General features: G+C 36.6%; 1 protein-coding gene across 3 annotated transcripts in view; it reads left to right on the plus strand.

The window, feature by feature from the left end:
- Nucleotides 1–18,601, plus strand: part of LOC147078550 (uncharacterized) — a 222,293-nt gene extending 203,692 nt beyond the window's left edge. For 2 of the 3 annotated variants that reach the window (XM_085960217.1, XM_085960218.1), the window contains 3 exons: nucleotides 12,017–13,426; nucleotides 15,826–15,906; nucleotides 16,448–18,601. In XM_085960217.1, coding sequence (XP_085816343.1) covers nucleotides 12,017–13,426; nucleotides 15,826–15,906; nucleotides 16,448–16,465 — 1,509 coding nt within the window. In that variant the 3' untranslated portion in view covers nucleotides 16,466–18,601. Of the gene's footprint in view, nucleotides 1–11,308; nucleotides 11,518–12,016; nucleotides 13,427–15,825; nucleotides 15,907–16,447 lie in introns of those variants that run through there. The other variant, XM_085960219.1, reaches the window with a different exon arrangement.
- Nucleotides 18,602–19,017: the final 416 nt, after the last annotated feature.

Genomic DNA, 19,017 nt, shown 5'->3' on the forward strand with positions numbered 1-19,017 from the left:
TTTTATTCGGTTTACTAGGTATTACAGACAAATGTAAATCACCATTTCAATGCAACACACAAAGACTAATGTAAAAAATATGAATATAACTCAATTGAGGCATCCAAGAATTGAGCCTCTCCTAACCTCTGAAAATTTTAGTTAATGCACTGTGAGTCCGACCACGTCTAGGGGAGGCGAGCCTACATTTATTTGTCAAAATATTAAAATATTACACTGGATATATCTCTCAAATTGACGTCGTAGAAATTACAACGTGATTATAATAATACCAGTATGCAAAATACCGCGCTTTAACTGCACAATTTGCAACTCAAACGGCGGATCCCACGTTCGATTAATCGCAATGCCGCCCAGTCTCACCCACCCAGTATCAATTATTTAAACCGTCTGCACAAGTAATAAAGTTTTGAGAACACGAGTGCGAGTTTCATGCCAGACGGACTTAACAATCGCAAGTCATTTGGAAATCCCAGCCGTTTTGTATGGTTTATGGAGACATATTTTTGGTGCAAGTGATTACCACCACCACCACCACCACGGCGCATATTATCTAGTATCTACGCATATTATAGGTAACCCGTCTGCCAGTCGCCTCGTAAATCTGGACACATTACTGTGCATAATTTTCTCGATTCTTTGTTGATGCTACGTGGTCAATTTATAGTAGGTAAATCTAGCTTTTTCTGGGACCGTAGCCCTAATCGAAAACCCGTGCCCAGTATTTGACTACACTCCAAATTATATTTCACTGGTTTTAAGCGGCATAGTCGGAAATGTTAGCCAATGGAAATTTTACGACGTTTTGATTTTCGTATTTCTTATGGACCAGTAAGTTGGTACTTGCGTATACGTGATAGACATAGACAGCTTATGTAGGTGGTTCAAATTGTCATTTGATCTTGAATCGAATACAATAATATGTAATCATTGGCGAAATTATTGTGTTACACTGCTACAGAGTACTTACTATAGGTAGAGCCTACGTACATGTATGTGCGCAGACATTTTTACGTTGTTTATTAAATGTACATATTGGGGGCGGTCCGGACCCCCGGGCCTTTATCGGGCCTCACATTTCTGCAGAATCTTTTTTGAATTGGTTTGATTTTTTTCTTCGTTATTTTAATTTCATCGTTTCAATTAATTGATATTGACGTAAAAATGTCTTCAATATGTGCCTAAAAATATTGTAGTATTATGTGATTGATTTAAATTTTAAAGCATGTACTTAGTACAATTCCATTTTACAACAGTATATTAATATTGCATAAAATTACGCCGACGGTGGCCTAGTTGATATAGCACCCATTTCTGAAACCATGGGTTGCGCATTCGATCTACGGTTGAAAAAAATGCTCGAAAGGTATTAATATCAAATCCACTTAGCCCGTGTGCTTCGCTAAGAAAAGCAACAATGTTAACATCTTGTATATAATTATGTTAATGTCTAATATGAACATTATGTAGGTAGTTAGGTACATTAAGAGTAGGTACAGTTGGTATTTCCGTGGATTGCCTATCCTAATGCCTCAGCTTGCTTCAATTGATTTCAATTTTAGAGTTAATGGTGCGGCAAACTACGTCGTTTGAAGTGGAGCTGCATTATTTGGACTGCGCATCTTTGATACATTATAATAATATTGCAGGCGAATGATTTATCGGTCGATCGGTGATTGCATTGGCAACGTGCGGTCGAATTTGTTGCGCATTGCAATAGCTATATTTACTTTCCCAATTTTCCGGTTGATGGCCGTCAAGTGTGGTGGACCGCCCCGGAAGGAAGGAAGCAGTAAATAAATGAACGACGAGAGGAACGATCCGCGTCGAGGGAGAGGGGACTTCCGGCCGGGATGTAGGCACTGCGTTTATTAATTGGACGCCACGGAGTGTCGGTGCCGACAGGTGTTATTTTGACCGATCGGTGTTATTTCGCGCGATATTACTTACCTGCGCTGCGTTTCTATGTCAATAACTAGAATAACTGAAGCTTTTTATAAAAATGAAGCTTTTGATAAAAATACTTTATTTTTATTTTTACACAAACATATTTAGGTATATATTTACGTAAAAACAGTTTATTTTTGTTTAGAATTGAATGTAATTCAAATATATAAACGCCTACACAGATTTTATGGTTACTTTTATACTATTAAAAATTGTATTATACAATACATACTTAAATTATTTTGAAAAGTCTCAAATCTTAAAACCGAATGGTGTATTCCTGACGCTTTTCAAAATGATGTATTTTAAACATTATGCAATTGCTACATTAGTAAATCTCATACTTTTATGGATTTAGAGCGCGATGCTGAACCATCTGGATTAATTTAGCAATAAACACTAACAATGGTTACTAATTTAGCTCGACTTAATTAGCCGTGTCTTAGCCGTATTTAAAATGGCTTTCATATGAGCCATTGCCTTTTCCCCCTATATTTTCTATCTACTGTAGGCGACTCAATCTAGGTTGCTGATATTGGCCTCTTAAAGATTCCAATCTTAGGGACTTACTCTACTAAGTATGGTTCTGCATATTAATATAAATATTTTATTTAATTAAAACTGTTACATGTTTTTGATAACAGTTGCTTCTGGTGTACCTAAGTGTGGAATTAATGGAATCAAATGAAATGTTCTTTTGACGGTATATTTTTAACGGTCAAATAAAACAGATGTTTAAGATCATTGTACCTACCATAAATACGTTATTCATCTCACCAACGATACACTTAGGAACTCTTTTAGCGTTAAAATAAAATAAAATGAATACCTATACATTTTAATATTTTACGATGTTATGGTTCAAGAAGATTAATATTACCTATGCTTTATAGTAAGCTGAGAGGCACGTTGAACAATCGAGACTACTTTTACATTATGTTCAAAGAATTCATTCGGTTATTTAATCAGATATTTTGTATTTATGTATTTTTTTACGTTGGGGTTAAAATCCATCTTTATATGTATATGTAAACAAGTCGTAAATTTAATTCAGACATCAGATTTTATTAAATAATGTTGGCCGGTCTAAATTACTGTATATTGTCTACACCCCCAAATTCATATTGATTGTATGCAATCTTATCGATGGCACGAGTTCAATATTAATTATCAAATTTGTATATTATAATAATTACAGTGTTAACATTGTAGGAAAATTTTTGATATAGAACAGTTAACCTTGAATTTAGTCTCAAATCAATACTTTATTGTATGAAAAAATAATGTGATCAGAAAAATATAATTAATACCGCCAACTACCCACTCCTGTATTCTTCATCGGCTGCCATTACCTATGGGAAGTCACCCATAATCAGGATGATTTTTACTCTGTTATCTCTAAATCAATTACGGATACTCGCGTCGTCTGCCACGAATGCTGTTACTCTTTGGATAATGGACGGATAAATGTGGTAGTTTTGACCTTGTTCAGTGTACTTAGTGTGTCTAGTTTAACTGGGTGGAAATACGCAAAAATTCTATTTCGAAGGCATTTTTGATAATTCATATTTGTATATAAGTAATGTTTAATTACCACTCAATTGATTAAATGGCGAAATTTAGTAAAAATAACTAATATTTTATGTGATAAGTTATACACACGTCTATCTGACAACGCGACTACTTATTAATAAACTCTTTGGTCTCGTTCGCGGGCTTTTTATCTGTCCGCGATGGAATCTGTGACGTGACGTAGCCACAGCGGTGGGTACCTGCCGTTCGAGCCTCGGCGTTCCCGCCGTTCACCGACGCCTTTGACGCCTCGCGCTCCGGAAGTGCCAACCGCGACGCTTTCCGGCGCCGGCGCTTCGCACAATCATACAGCAACTTCGCGTCTTATAACAGTTATAACCTAATGTTCCTTTTATTGAATGATTTTTCTTTAAATTACGAAAATATTTTCATTACATTTTTTTCTCAATGATCATCACTTTTCCTTAAAACTTATAATGAAAATATTATATAAAAATAAACCATGTTCGATTTCTGGATTGTACACCCTAGCACTCACCCATATATATTTAAAAGACGGCGATAGAAATATTGTTACTTCCTTGATATTTGGATATTATGATATTTTTTTTAATACACTAATAAATAACATTGAAAACCAAGTACTTAATGTATTTATAATGTAAACATATTTTTCTTGTTGAGGAATCTGCAAACAATAACGACGGTTTCATTTCCGTAAAATATTGGCAAGTTGTAAAAAATGTCTTATGCATAATATCTTGCTTATTTTGTGATTTATGAAAAAAGTAAGTAGGTACGTATTCTTAAATGTTCATGAATCTTTAGTCCTCCGTTATGTTACGTCTGTAATCCATAGTTTGATACTAGAACATCCACAGAACAATAATTAATAAAAACATCTCTCGGGTACACCTATAATTAAAATGATTTTTGCTTTTAATTATTTATTTAAAAAAATACATTTAAGTACCTACCTACCTTACTAAGTAAACATTTGAATTAAACAACACAAATTTAAATAGAATTGTTATGTACAGTGATTGTTATTTTCTCCGTTGTATATTGAATTTGTCATTTACGATATGATTTACATGTTGGCAATCATTGGCATTCAACGTCAAACGACATGTTATTTGGAATACTTAATACTTTCCTCAACATTAGGATTTAGACTCTGTTTTATTTTCATCTCTCAAGCAGAGCAATCAATATTATTGGCAATGGTCAGCAAAGCATGTTTCGATTATGGGCTGTCATTGTATTTGCGTAGTTTTGCAGTCTCTAATGGAATTGTTCTGTATTATTGAATGTAGTTTCGGGACGGTATTCATAAAAAAAATGTGATCCCACACCCGTTCCTTAGATACATATTAATAATAAAAAAAATAATGCACGGTCTCGAAATAGGTCTTGGGTAGTTGACCGTGCCTAAACATTTTGATCGCATCTCTCGCATATTATTTAGAAAATGCCAGAAGATATTTTTTCATAAGATTATCTTGTGCATATTTTTACTCCAGGGTCGTCTCGGTTGATATTTTCAAGATCGTATTATTCTCCATTATGTTATTTGACGTTTTTCAAAATATACATTATTTTTCAAATATTTAGTGGAAAACTAACATATATTGAATTTTACCCTCTCATCAGAATCAAAAGCTCACAGACACACATGCTATGCAATTAACCACTAGACTGATCAATCTAGTAAAACCTTATTATTTGATTATTGTAATATAAAACTACCTTGATTGGTAATGAGTGACACGTGAGTCCGTGAGTTCTACATTCTGCAAGTTACTATTTAAATTTGATTTGGTGTTGAAAACCATATGCACCGTGAAAGATGTACCGGTACTAATATTATTAATAATTATTGTCCTTGCATACTGCTATTTCTTGGGTGTAATGTCAAATTGCCGCAAATTGAAAATACCCATTAATAGTATTAAACATATTTCTTGTGTAAATTAAATATACTTATGAATAATCTTTAGACAACTGAGGTATGCGCTGCACCTCAGCATATATGGACCACACGCCACTGATACCTACCTAACTACTATAAATAAAAAATACACCACAATTATTATAATAATTACGATTAACTTGACGAATTCAACATTGGTAATCTATTATTGCATCAAACATTGGGATGTAATGAATAATAATTGTTTTAACCTATTACAATTAATACTATCGAGTGAGGGTTGTTGATGGAATTTGAATACAATTTTTGTTCATTCGTGTGTCGCCTTTCGGCATTTTCGGGCACTATGGCAAAATAAGTGCATGTCGCAGTGCCTGAATATGACTCAAATGAATAGTAGAAAAGTTAAATCAATTAAAATATTGCTGTTAATTTAATATTATTTTATGTATATAATGATAGGTACACGATGAGGACCGGTTTCGATCAATGATGATACGATGGTTAATGTGGTTGGTAGATAGCATATATACCTATATACATGTAATATTGCTAGGTATAACGATATTGTATGATATATGTTAACGTCGCTTCTGTATAAAAGAGTCCCTTAATTCCTTATAATAGAGGTACCTAGCTGTTTGCTGACAATGTTATACGTCTCATAGGAAACAAAAGAAAGAAGTGTAGGATTAAACTATTTAATATAATAGTGTATTGCATTGAAATATGATTCTCTAGGTCGTATTAAAAATAAAATAATAACTTGTGATTGTCTAGCAACATTGGACAAATATTATGCAAATAGGAGAATGCAAGTCTTCGAATGTCATTCCGTCTGTCAATCAATATAATATTATGCACTATTATTTTAATATGCAACATGGGAAAAAAACGACCACACTGAAATGAAATGAACATTCATCGCCTCCGTCGAGTTGTTGATGTTATGGCCTCCGCCTTGCACCGTAAGGTCGTCCGCGAGGCACATTGGACATTCCAAGAGTTGAAACCGAATATGAAAATGTGTAATTGAATTACATTACACGAACGCCTATCGAGAGTCGCCTGAGTAATCGGATACTCTTCTGCATTGTTCCGCGCCGAATTTCGCACAGGTAAACTTACCCAGTAATTTGGTATTAGTCATTTTCGAACCTGTCTTTTTGGGCGACACTAGGAATCTGAGAATTCCGCATAATGTGTGAGTTATGTCAGGGCGTGTGTTAATTATACTCGTATCAAACTAACATATTTTATGAAAATAAGCGTGGGTAATTAAATCGATATTTAATTTCCTAAAAGCTTGGAATACTTACAGAATAAATTATTAATGATATTACTGGGATGTGTTGTACTATGATGCTCATAGAAGAGAATGATAAGACGGAAACGTGAAACTTAGTCGGCATAGACAGGGGCTTGAAGTAAGATTTGGTTTATGACTTAATGACGATCGGGCTATGAAATACTTGAAATACAAAGCCTCCGCAATGTCCTCATATTACCACGTTCAATGCGTGTTTCGTTTACATGACAAACTTCATCATTCTCAACTTTTGACTCCTATGCTTGACGGCAGAGAAAGTCAAGATTCTCATTATTTTCTAAAATCTTAGCTAAAGCTAAAAGCACAAGGTTGCTACATCAGTCCGTGCAGCTTCGTTTCGGGGAAAGGAAGTGTGGCACTAAAATATTTTAATTCAGACACGTTTATAGCGTCATGGACTTAAAATTAACTTTTTCTTGGCGCTACAGCTATCTCTATGTAGGTCTTGGTCTCCAGTAACATCTACCTCCATCCAGGTCTGTCTAAAGCGGTTTCCCTCCAGTTTTGGATTCCCCTAAGTCCAACTCGACACTATCCCTCCATCGTAGGAGGTCGACTAGCTCTTCGTTTGATTTATGGCTTCTCAAATGTTGTCTCTTCGTCGTGCGTGACTCGTCCACCCTGTGTACATGTCCCAGCCATCTAAGGCGGCCCAAATCTATGGACTGTACGATATGCGGGCTCCTTAAAGTTAAACAATATGTATAATTATAATTCAAATTAATTATTTTATGATGTACCTACTGGAAAATACAATTATACCTTGTATCGAGTAAATGCTCACGAAATTAATTATTATTGATAGTACTATGTACCTATAAAGCATTTAGAATCAGTTTATAATATTTTGTCTGATGTTGTTTTCAAGTGAGTAGGTACTTAATTAATATTGAAACTATTTTCCGTAGGCTTTCCATTTCATTTATTGGTAGTGGGAAATCAAACCTAAATCAACCTTGTTTCATGTTTATATTCACTACAATAATTAATAATAATTATTGACCTCAACATTTACTGCCATCGAAATAGCACCTAATTATATTTGAGAATATATTAAAAGCAATCATGATATCGGAATATTAATATTTTTTTTATCCTACGCTCTGTGGGTGTCGCGAGCAGTTTTCGTCACATTTTGATATTTTATGCAAATTTATTACTATTCATAATGATAATGCTGATATTTTATTGCTTGGATAGCATAGTATATTACAACTTATTAGTACCGTAAAGTTATTGCACCTTTGTATTTTTGATACATGCCCACCGAGTATAATTTACAATTTTACACCAATAAAATATAAATTATCTGAGCATTCATTGAATTTATTCAGTAACCTCAGATATAAGTATCTAGATTTTATAAATTATAATAAAATTCGTTTTTCAGGTAGGATCGTTTGTAATTATTAGTTTATTTTTCGAGAGGTTATGCCACCTTTACCTTACTTTATGCAAATGCGTTTCGATTTGCCGTTGCCCATTATGATTCGTCAGTGTTGACAGTCGTATCCGATATTGTAGATACCTACTTGGTCTCATTGAGAATCCAAGGATCGATGGAAAACCACCGGAGCGTGGTTTCATACTCCAATAAATCCATCAATCTGACCTTGGCTATTAGTGTTGTGTGTTATGCTGAGGAGTGTTGACTGCCGACGCCCTCGCGGCGGAAATAGATACTGCGCCGAGTCACTAAGACTTTATTATTTATTTATTATAAACATGTCCCTCCCCATCGCTTTTCTTGCTGCGCATTTTCCTAGCTCGGTAGACGTGAGCGATAATTTGTGTGTAGGTACGCGGTTTTTCTCGATGACGTCGAGACGCCCGGAGAAAATTTGCATGATTCTCTACGCCGTTCGTTTTTCATATTGCGCACTTTATAATGCGAATTTTATATTATGGAGCCTGGAACGATAACATTAATGCGCGTCAGTTGTCGGGTCGGTGATGATAATGCAGTTCTATTTGGATATTGCTTATTAGTGCAAACGAGCTAAAACTGGAGCTTTTATATTTACTTTAATACGTCTATCAAGACTTTGTACTTTTCCCCCCAGACACTGATGCAACATTCATTACATATTGACTTTGTCATTTATCCGCGTTTCTATCAGTTTTAATTATTAATATGTACGGGCGTTCCATGTACTATGTTATCGAAAGTATGCTTCCAAGTCGTGGACCACATCAAGACGATGCAGTTTAGGTATACCATTCATTTTAATACTCGGCGCGATATGAGACCAGACCATTATGTTGTTTGGCGAGTAAATAATTGCCGGGCCTAGTAATAAACCAAACCTGGAGCAAATATATATGGATGTAATAACAGTTTTTTTCCTACTTTGGACCACAATGCGGACCGCGGTGTGGCTATATAGGCGCATCTTCAAAATTCTTTGGACTGACAGGGTGAAAAATATCAAACAAATAGGAATGAATTGGGAAGTTTAGCGTCGTATCTAAACCAGAAGACTACAGTACCTAATTCAGTCAGAATAGAGGACAAAAATATAGCATACCTCAACTCGTTACCCAATGAATGATCAACGGTAAACATAAGGTTCGAGAACCTCCGCGATTGATACGAGTGCAGCTACACCGAACAGTTTCAGATAACGGGTGATAGAGTAGATATCGCCCTGATGGTGGCTGACGTCCGATAGGAGACAGCACGAGTAGACACGATCACTCTTAAATATTACATTCAGCTAATTTGTTTTACTTCAGTAGCAGCGAAAAGATACGCACAGAAAGGAGAGGAATTCCGAATACAGATTGTCTTAGATTTTTTACAAGTAAGGTGTAGTTTGTTAAACGTTGAGAATAGTCGAGTAGTTTAGGTCGAATCGTACCTATATTATATTTAATGAGGCGACGCGCAATTCGGAAAATGCGTTATTTTTTTAATTCACTTCCTCTGGTGCGTCACATGCGACATGTTATCGTCAGGTGGTAGCCGTTAAACGATCTGGAAATAAAGATTTGTTGGTCCGCGTAGGACGTCGGTGGTGCAGGGACGGAGGAGTGCTGCGCTGTCTTGTGGCGTCGCCGTTCGGAACGACGCCGCCGACACATCACATTAACATCTTGCTTACATGACTCTGCAATGATTTTGATTTTACGTTTATAGAACGGCCTTGCCCAGACTCCTCTCTTGGCTGAGGATTCGGAAAATAATGTAAACTGGAAGTTTTTTTTTAAATTCTGGCCGCCGTTATTATTCCAACGTCAATAAGATTTTATCTCATGCGTCTACTCTGAAATATGTGCATCAATATCGCGGCTGGGAACATATCTACTAGAAAAAATCTTAAAAAAATATACGATGCCAGGCGGGACTCGAATACGCATCCATCGGATTCCGACCAATGTGCTTTACCAATTTGAATTACATGCGTCCTATCTAATTACGACGAAATTAACTTGTCGATTTTAATTTAGTGTTCTTTTGTTTGACCTTTACTCATATTAGAATTATTTTCATATTGCCATATTGTATTACACAGATATTTTAATATTAAAAAAATAATTACCTCTTATTATTTTTTTAAATATCTAAGATAAATATAACCACGAAGCGACCCTGTGTGAAGCCGGGTACTTCAGCTAGTTTTATATAAATTAAAAAGATAGTAGAGGAGTACATGTTTGAAGCACCTTCATAAATTTTCCCTATGTGATTAGAAATACAAGACTTGTGCTGCAAGATTTTTAATTTTGTAAAATAGGTACGCAGCTTATTAAGATTTTTGATGTTATCTGTTGAAATAAGCTGTAAATGTTCTGATAATTCTAATTATTGGGTTTTTAACCGTTTTAACGATCGGTATAGGTATTATTTGATTGCGATTCTCTTAGTATGCATTGCATTGTCGGCTAATTAGGGATTCCAGACGCATAATTATTCCGCTGCAAGTTAAAGTGAATGAATGTCTTATAAAGGCTCAAAGCTTCCGGACTCCAATTTGAATGAGTGAGTCACTGTGAGTAATGAATCGTTTATTCGAGCGACTAACGGTGCAATTTGACTAATGCCCACACGCTTACATTGTTACATACTGAGACATGGGTTTACATATATAATTTTAGTATATTTCGTAGGTCTATTTGCGCATTAGGTTCGCGAAGGTCTCAAGACTTATTGAGGATTGCTTGTAAGTGTGGGCATTGAACGATCGCGTAGGGGTATTTTGCTTTCAGGAAGAGCCTGGTTCGCTTTTTAGTCTCTCGCTATCGAGCCAGTCGTAAGTGGCGATGGCTGTTGCAGTTGGCTTCGATTAAATTCGCGAGATCTTGTTTAATTTGTGCATTATATACATCTGGGTTGCGTTTTCCTCGGATCAATTCTTCGATCGGAATCGTTGCGGGCGGCGGTGCGTGTCGACGTGTGACAGTCTCGATTCTTGTTTGAAATCCTATACACTCGACTGCCAACCGATCGGCCTCCCTCCTCCCCCTGTGGTGTGGGAACGTATATAAAAATATTTGGCTAAAAATGCGAAAATAAACCCGTGTCGAAAAAATCTATATAAATTGCCGGCTGCACGCGTTGCACTGCTCAGTCTTGGCTACTCCTTCCGTTAATCTGGTGCGACCAGTCGAGATACTAGGATACACGACCCATTAAACGTTCGTTCTTGCGGTCGATTATTGCCTATTGCGCGGCGATTTAAAACATTTTGTGCGTTCATTCCGTCGATCGAGTTCGTCAACTGAATAGTGTTTTTCAATACTTCGTGATTAATTAATTAAAATGGATCCCAAGGTACGGCTGTTCGGAATATTCATTGGATTTCCGTCAAATAAAATGTTTTTTTAAACAGTGAGCTTGGAATAAAATCGACCGTTTTTTTTCCAACTTAACATAGTTTCTTATCAAGTTTATTCTTCATTTAAACGCTTTCGTAAGAAACATAGTAATAATATTATATTGTGCAGTTGCTGTTAAATTTAGTGCATTTAACAATACAAATATTATTTTATTGTTTGTTTTTAATGAAATAAAGTGAAGTTTTTTGTGCTGTCGTGAAAATATTTGAATGTTTTAAATTTATAAAAAATAATATTTGAATAATTTTACCGATAACCACTAGGTACATTTTTCTGAAATCGGGTTTTCAATTAAAAGTTGTACGAGTATAGTATGAACTATATTGTCGATAAAATCATTTTTCTTCAGTTATTGTTTTAGTTTTTTCTAAGACGAATTCAATATGCTTTCTTTAAATTTCCTCTTAATAATAATGTTTTTTGTTTTATTTTAGGGCGCTGATGCAGTCCCCGCAGCCGTAGCAGTCGAAGCCGCCGACCTTAAGGCTGAAATTCAGAATGCTGAAAAGGAGGTTCCCAAAGCCGTCGAGGCTGAGAAAATCGCCGAGAAGACTCCGGAGACTCCGGTCACCGAACCGCTCACCAACGGCAGCGGCACTCCGGAATCACCGGTTGAGGAGATCAAAATGAACGGCGACGCCGCTTCCGTCGAAGACGTCCCGGTCGCCGCTCCCCAAGTCCAGAGCGAGCCTGCGCCCGCCGAACCCGTCGAGGCCCCAGCTGCCCCAGAAGTCGAATCTCTCCCCATGAACGGCCTGAAAATCGAAGAGCCGGTGGAGGAAGAGCCCGCTCCAGCGCCCGAAGCCCCTCCCGCTCCGGCTCCGCCAGCCGAAGTAGCCGCGCCCGCGCCCGCACCGGAACCGGTCGAGGATAAGTCCCCCGTAATTGCCGAAGCCGAGGTTTGTGTCGCAAAGGAGAGCCCCGTCTCGGAGACGGCGCCGCCGCCCCTCCCTTCGACCCCCGCGCCCTCTTCCCTCACAATGTTCGCCGAGTCGACGATGGCGTCGCCTCTCGCGGAAGCCGCCCCGGCACAAGTAGAATCTGTCGCTTCTCCCTCTTCACCGGCTCCGGTCGAACCCGTATGTGAAAAAGTCGCTAGCGATCTTCAGACCGCTTCCGCTCCCGTCCCCGCTTCTGACGCTCCCGCGACTCCCCAATCTGACGGCCAATCGAATACTTCTGCTCCGACGGCGGAGTCTGTAGATCTTGCTGTAGTGTCCTCCGAAAGCGCCCTTCCGCCCGTTGCCGATTTACCTGAACCCTTCTTGGCGGTCTGTCCCGTCACGCCTGATCCCCCCGCGGAGTCCGCGCCTTCCCCCGTCATAGAAAATATCGAAGCTCCAATTTCAGCATCCTCCGTCGATTTACCCCCGCCCCCTGCGCCCGAATCGGAATCGACGTCGCCGACTGCGGAGGCCGCTCCGTCCCCCGTGGCCGCCCCCGACTCTCCCGTCTCCGAGAAGGCTCAGTCCGAAGCGTCCGAAGGCGCGGCGGCCGGGCCCCCTTCCGATTCTTTCCCCCCTCCACCCCCACCTGAGTCGTGCGCCGATTCCGTGACCGAGTGCTCCGTCTCTGAATCTCTTCCCCCGCCTCTGTCTGATGCCCCCGATGCCGTCCTCAACAGCCCCGCCTCGGAAACGGCGGACTCTCCTTTGAAAGAACCGTCGGCGTTACCGGAGGAGCCCGCAAGAAAGCAGTCGGTGGACCTGGAAGCCCTGGCGGCGTCGGCCACCTTACCGGAAGTAACCATTCCCCCTCCTGCGGAGATGGCGTCGCAAACGGCCCCAGAGACGGTGGCCGAGCCGGCGGAGCTTCCCGCCGCCGTCGTCACCCCTCAGCCTCAGGTGAATAGCACGCCGACGGAAACTATTCTGTCTTGTTTTGTTTGCGCCCGATAGATCATTCATTAACATTCGACCGATCCCGGCCGCCGTAATCTGTCTGTGAACGTATTTAACATCCGCCGTCCCGGCTCTATTCCATTTAGTGTTGTTTTCTTTATGTTGTTTTTCGATTAATCGAGTGGAGTTCTGCATGATTAGCAGATTAATTAACATTGCGTAGTGGAACGCATCGGATGGTTCGCCTCTCCCTTCTCCCATTTCCGTTCGTGATCCTCAGACACTACAGCAAACGTCGACTTCACTGCGCATTGTAGCGTTCGGTGAATAACATTCAAAGCCACTAATGAAATCCTCTGTTTTCAGGTTTTGCGTATTCTAGTCGCCTGCGATTTTCACATTCCTAGAATGCCCGCCAGTTTTGTAGCTAGCATTGATATTTTTAATAGAGTTAAACTCTTGTGTAATTGATCTTATATTTCTAACACAGCTTTTTATTCAGTTAAATTATTGTTTTGACTCATTTATAATGTTTACATTTTAGATTTTGGGGTTATTTTTATTATCAGACACTACTATAATTACTTGTAGAAAATATTCATTTTAACTGTGTTATTATTACAGTTTTTTTTTCAATGATGCTTATGATTTCATTATGATTTAACTGTATTGTTGAACAACATCCATGTAAGGGAGGGAGCGTGTTTTAAAAAACAAATTGAAGTTATTGCATATTTTTTATTATTATTTCAAAGAGGTGGGTGGGTCACTTGATTTATATATGTTTAGGAAATTCAGTGCTAGATTATGTTTAGATTTTTTGGATAATATCGAAAAGGTAAAGCAAGGAGTATTTGTATTCGCTGTTAGAAATGGGGTTGTTTGTTAAACATTTCACATTACAACTTTAAAACCCTGCTTCCGCTTTTCTTTTCTTGTGTTTAGTGGGATCTATTGTTATCATTACATATTTCGCATGACATCTCGCATAACATTTCATTACCATACCCAGTATATTAATTAACGCAATTTACGCATAAATTAAATGCCACTATTTGATGCTTTTAATGATACCACTGCATTCTTAACAAATTGATGTTTTAATATACAATTTTTTTTTTTACACTTTATCTTAACTCAATAAGGCTTAAGTTCACATAATGTTAACTACTAAAAGACATCGGTCTCACAACATGTGCTTTTGCAATACGAATTTTTGGTCGAAACATGATAACTGTCTGTATAACGAATAATTTGATTCCACATAATTTAATAATCACCAGAACCGTTTCATTTGCTTCAATGGGACATTGTCAACTGTGATGGAATAAAGTAATAAGTATATTTCAATAACCTAAGTTTCATGCTTGTAACATAAATTTAAAACCTTGTCTTCTCTTAAATCTGATATTGGCACAATGTCGCCGAACCCTCGAACAGACATTGTGTAATATTCTTTTTTGTTTAAAATTTTTATTAATAATTAGTTGTAAGTTTTTCTAGCCGATGGCATTCATGATCTTTTTTTTTATATGTCGTGTGATCTGTTAATGGATAAAACGGTCTAACTCTGGTGGGAATAAATTAGTATTCATTCAATTAATGTGGATTTTCAATAGGGTTTATCAAGCAATGTCTTTACAATAATAATTTGACAGTTGTCATGTTTAGCACAAACATAATGGATATTGTCCCTGTTATAATAAAATCTCTTGTAATGAAAAAAAATCCCTTTGTCTTCCTGCTACATTTTTATTTTGCAGTACAATTAATTATGAATAACTTTCTAAAAGATTTTTTTTTTGATCATAATTATTGTGGTGTTATAAGTGGTAAGAGCAGTTTTCACACCACTATATTATATTTACCCATTTATTTGTGAAATAAGATACATCCGTTTGTAAGCAAATAAACATTGTTTATAAACTGTTTGCACACATGTTGCTTTATCTTTATATGAAAGTTATAAGCATTGTATTCATAACATTGGATTATATCCCATTGACATGGTATATAAAATGTTGCTATTATTTGTAATATAAATATATTATAATTTTAATGTTTACGCCTGACTCCACCACCACCACCGAAAACATAACACCAAAAACATAAAGGTGTACCATGTTTTTTTCTTAGATAAGTAATATCATCAAGTAGATAATTATTGAGAACAAAATGTTGCTTTCAGAATATTAAAAATAGATGTGCTCAACTCGGTTACCTGTCAGATTGTATTCATTCAATCGTCAGCGTAACAGTGACATTTTTTTTTTTTTATTACGCTTCTCAAATAATAGGCCAGCTACAAGAGATTTTATTGTATCGGAGACATTAATACATTCAAAGCTTTTGATTAGAAATATTTTTTTACAAGACATAAAGGATTTTGTGAATGTTTTTAGGTACAAGCCATGAGTGAAGTGACGTCGCCTGAAGCATCACCTCAAGTCACTGAAGCACCAGCCACAGAATCACCCACAGTGGTATGTTATTTTCACTTTGTGATGTTATATCCAAAGTCCGTCTTCAGTTAAACTGTTATTGCTTATACACCCGTTCCTCTTTTTGCACGGGGGATACGTACCAAAGACTACTGTGCAACATAAAACCGTGTAAAAAAGATAAGGTGCCCATACAAAAATGGTAGACATGTTCCATTACTTTATCAACTCAAAATACGAAATTCTTGAACTCAGAAATATATCGAATTTATTTATTATTTATACATAAAAATAGATAGTTTTCGATTTAAATAAAATTTAGTATATATAAATATATTCATTCAGTGTCGCTACTTGACAAGAAACGTGCTCGTTAAACTGCTATTTTTCGCTATCGAAAAATCACTATCGCTGGAAATATTTAATGATGCTGACGCCGAAGCACGTGGCGCGTCTCGTATCGAACCCGAAGTGACTGACTGCTCTGCTCGATGCGGTCATAGTTCTTCATTACAGGATGTAGCGCCAGAAGAGAAGGAAATGAATTGTGTTAGAACTAATTGGTGTTTTTCTTTTTTTTCAGGATTCTGCGACGGAATAAGTTATGGCGGGTTTCGAACGAGGGTTGTGTACAGGAAACAATTGAAGTTGTTTAGACAAAATTGCGCATCTTCCGTTACTTCGTGGAACAAGACACAATTTCAACTGTGGGCCTCTCATCAATTCGTAGCTGCATCGTATCATCGCTCATCAATCGTCCCCCTCGGTCTACCGGCGGAACTGTCACCGCAAAATTAACACGCTGCCAAATATAAATTAATAATAAATATCGAGAAATTCAAAACCCGAATGATGATCAACCGACTCTAGGCGACATCTGTAATAATTTATTAGAAGATTTTTGGAAATTTTTACATATAGATATCATAATACTACTCTAAGTTTGGCAGTCGTCACTCATGTGATAATTGTCAACTGATTAATAAATTAATGTGTAGAATAAAAGAGTAAGGCGCAGGTGTAAAGGAATGAAGGGCGTCGGTGCGCACCGGCCGTGCGGAGTCTGGACTTCGTTTTGGAGTCGCCAATTTTTTTTGAATGTATCAAATATATGTAAAGAAGTGCGCAAATTTTATCAGTGGTCTTAAATATGAATACTCGGTAAGATATTATTATCTATTGAAAATAACAGTAAATATAAAGTTTTTTAGTTATTAAGAAAATTTCTGTATGTATCAAACCAAAATTCAGTACGAAGACTATTATTATTTTATCATATTTTTAATCTCTCTATTCCGATGAAGTAAGTAATCGATTTATCAAAATATATATGTTTATTTGTGTATAAATTTAATGTATGAGAAATTGTCTACTATTAAATATTTAGTTCTTAGTTCAATTATGGATTTGACATCACTTATACAATTTTAATGAACTTTTTACGATTTTTATCTAATGAATACACTTGTATTGAAATATTTTGTACTGTTAAATAAATAATATAAAAATTGCGATCAAATATTGATCTTTTAGTATAATAAATAACCTCTGTAATAGAATAAATAGGTTTTCATCGGAAAGTATTTATAAAGAATAGGAATGGAGTGTCTGTTGGAACACTTCCGGTTCAGAATGAAAAAGTGATGAATCAAATTTGTCATTTTGCATGGAATAAAGCAGGTGCTATTTGTATTTGAAAGGATGCAGGGAAGGAAGGCGTGGAAAGGGCGCGGTCGCGGCCGACCGATGTCAACCGAGATACGGTGCGCCGTCGCCATTTTCAGTGTTAGCTAAACGTGTCAGCAATAAAAAATTAATGTCAATCCGTCGGGTCACTCGGGTGCACCGCTGAACTGTCTAAATTGTAAACATTATCAAACAAAGGAAACTGAGCAGTGATAACCAATTATTGTGCTGTAAATTAATACATCGACCATGTTTTGTACTCTTTTGAAATAAAATAGAATCATTTCTTCCAACGTAAGTTAAAGGTAGACGTAAAATATCAACATTTGTAATTTTATACATTTTATTATCCGGGAGTAGATGCTAGACTATAATTTGGACATATGATGCCATGGATAACATTGAAGGAATATGTGTGTGTAGACATTCCATAGTATGTATCCTGCTGTTTGTATACGCAGCCGTTTCAACGTAAAACAAATAACAGTAGCCTGTAAATCCAGTTAATTTTCATATGTGGCTGTTTCCTAATTATTATTGCCATTCGCCATATAAATCTAAGTCATGCATGCCCGCTCGGAGATACTTTGAGATATCATGCGGTCCGATCGATTTATACAAATTTCCTTTCGGTTTTTCAGATAAGCTTTTTTATTCACCGCTCTCTCTCGTTTACCGGTCAGTTATAAATCTGGATATCGATGTTAGTAAATGTATTGAAAATATTAAATAATTAGGCAGCTTTATGAGATTACTCTGGTTTGTGTAAAATCATCCGTTGCGATTCCAATTGTAAATTATTCAACAGTTTTTGAAATTGTTTGACAGAGAATGTTGGTAGTGTTTCTAAAGCGATAATGATGAATGTTTAGAGTCTAGAAAAAATATTGAAATGTTATTCTTTGGCGTTATCATCTATAATTTATGCACCTACATTTTATGTAATAAATTTTCCCCATCTGGGCTCTATCGATAAATATATATATTATACAAAAATATGTAAGTGTCGATGTGTGGATGTCTCTTATAAATACACTTGAAAATATTTCTATCATTGTTTTTATTTCAACCAAATTATAACCATTTGTCTTGTCAGCATCGACAATTGAAGAAAATTACTTAACAATTAATTAGTCAACTTGTTTATTATACTTTTAGGCATTGTTGACTATTTTATTATACTTATAGTATACTATATGGTGAATACAAATTTGATAATACGTATTTAATATGTATTTACAAATTGGTCCCAAGTATGACACAGTTTATTTTTACAATAATTTGAATCTGTTTATTTTCTTTAATCATTGGTTAACACTTTTTTTTTTTTTTTTAAACATTTACATAAAGATATAAGTATATGAACGAGCTATGCATAAAATATATGCATTTGGATCAATTTACCGTTACAGTGGTAAAATATCTTTGATATTAGATGTGAGTATCGAGGATCCTATTTACAAAACA

This window comes from Rhyacophila brunnea, unplaced genomic scaffold, assembly GCF_057557595.1.
Source record: "Rhyacophila brunnea isolate RB1 unplaced genomic scaffold, BYU_Rbru_1.0 scaffold_11, whole genome shotgun sequence".
In the NCBI taxonomy this organism is placed as follows: Eukaryota; Metazoa; Arthropoda; class Insecta; order Trichoptera; family Rhyacophilidae; genus Rhyacophila; species Rhyacophila brunnea.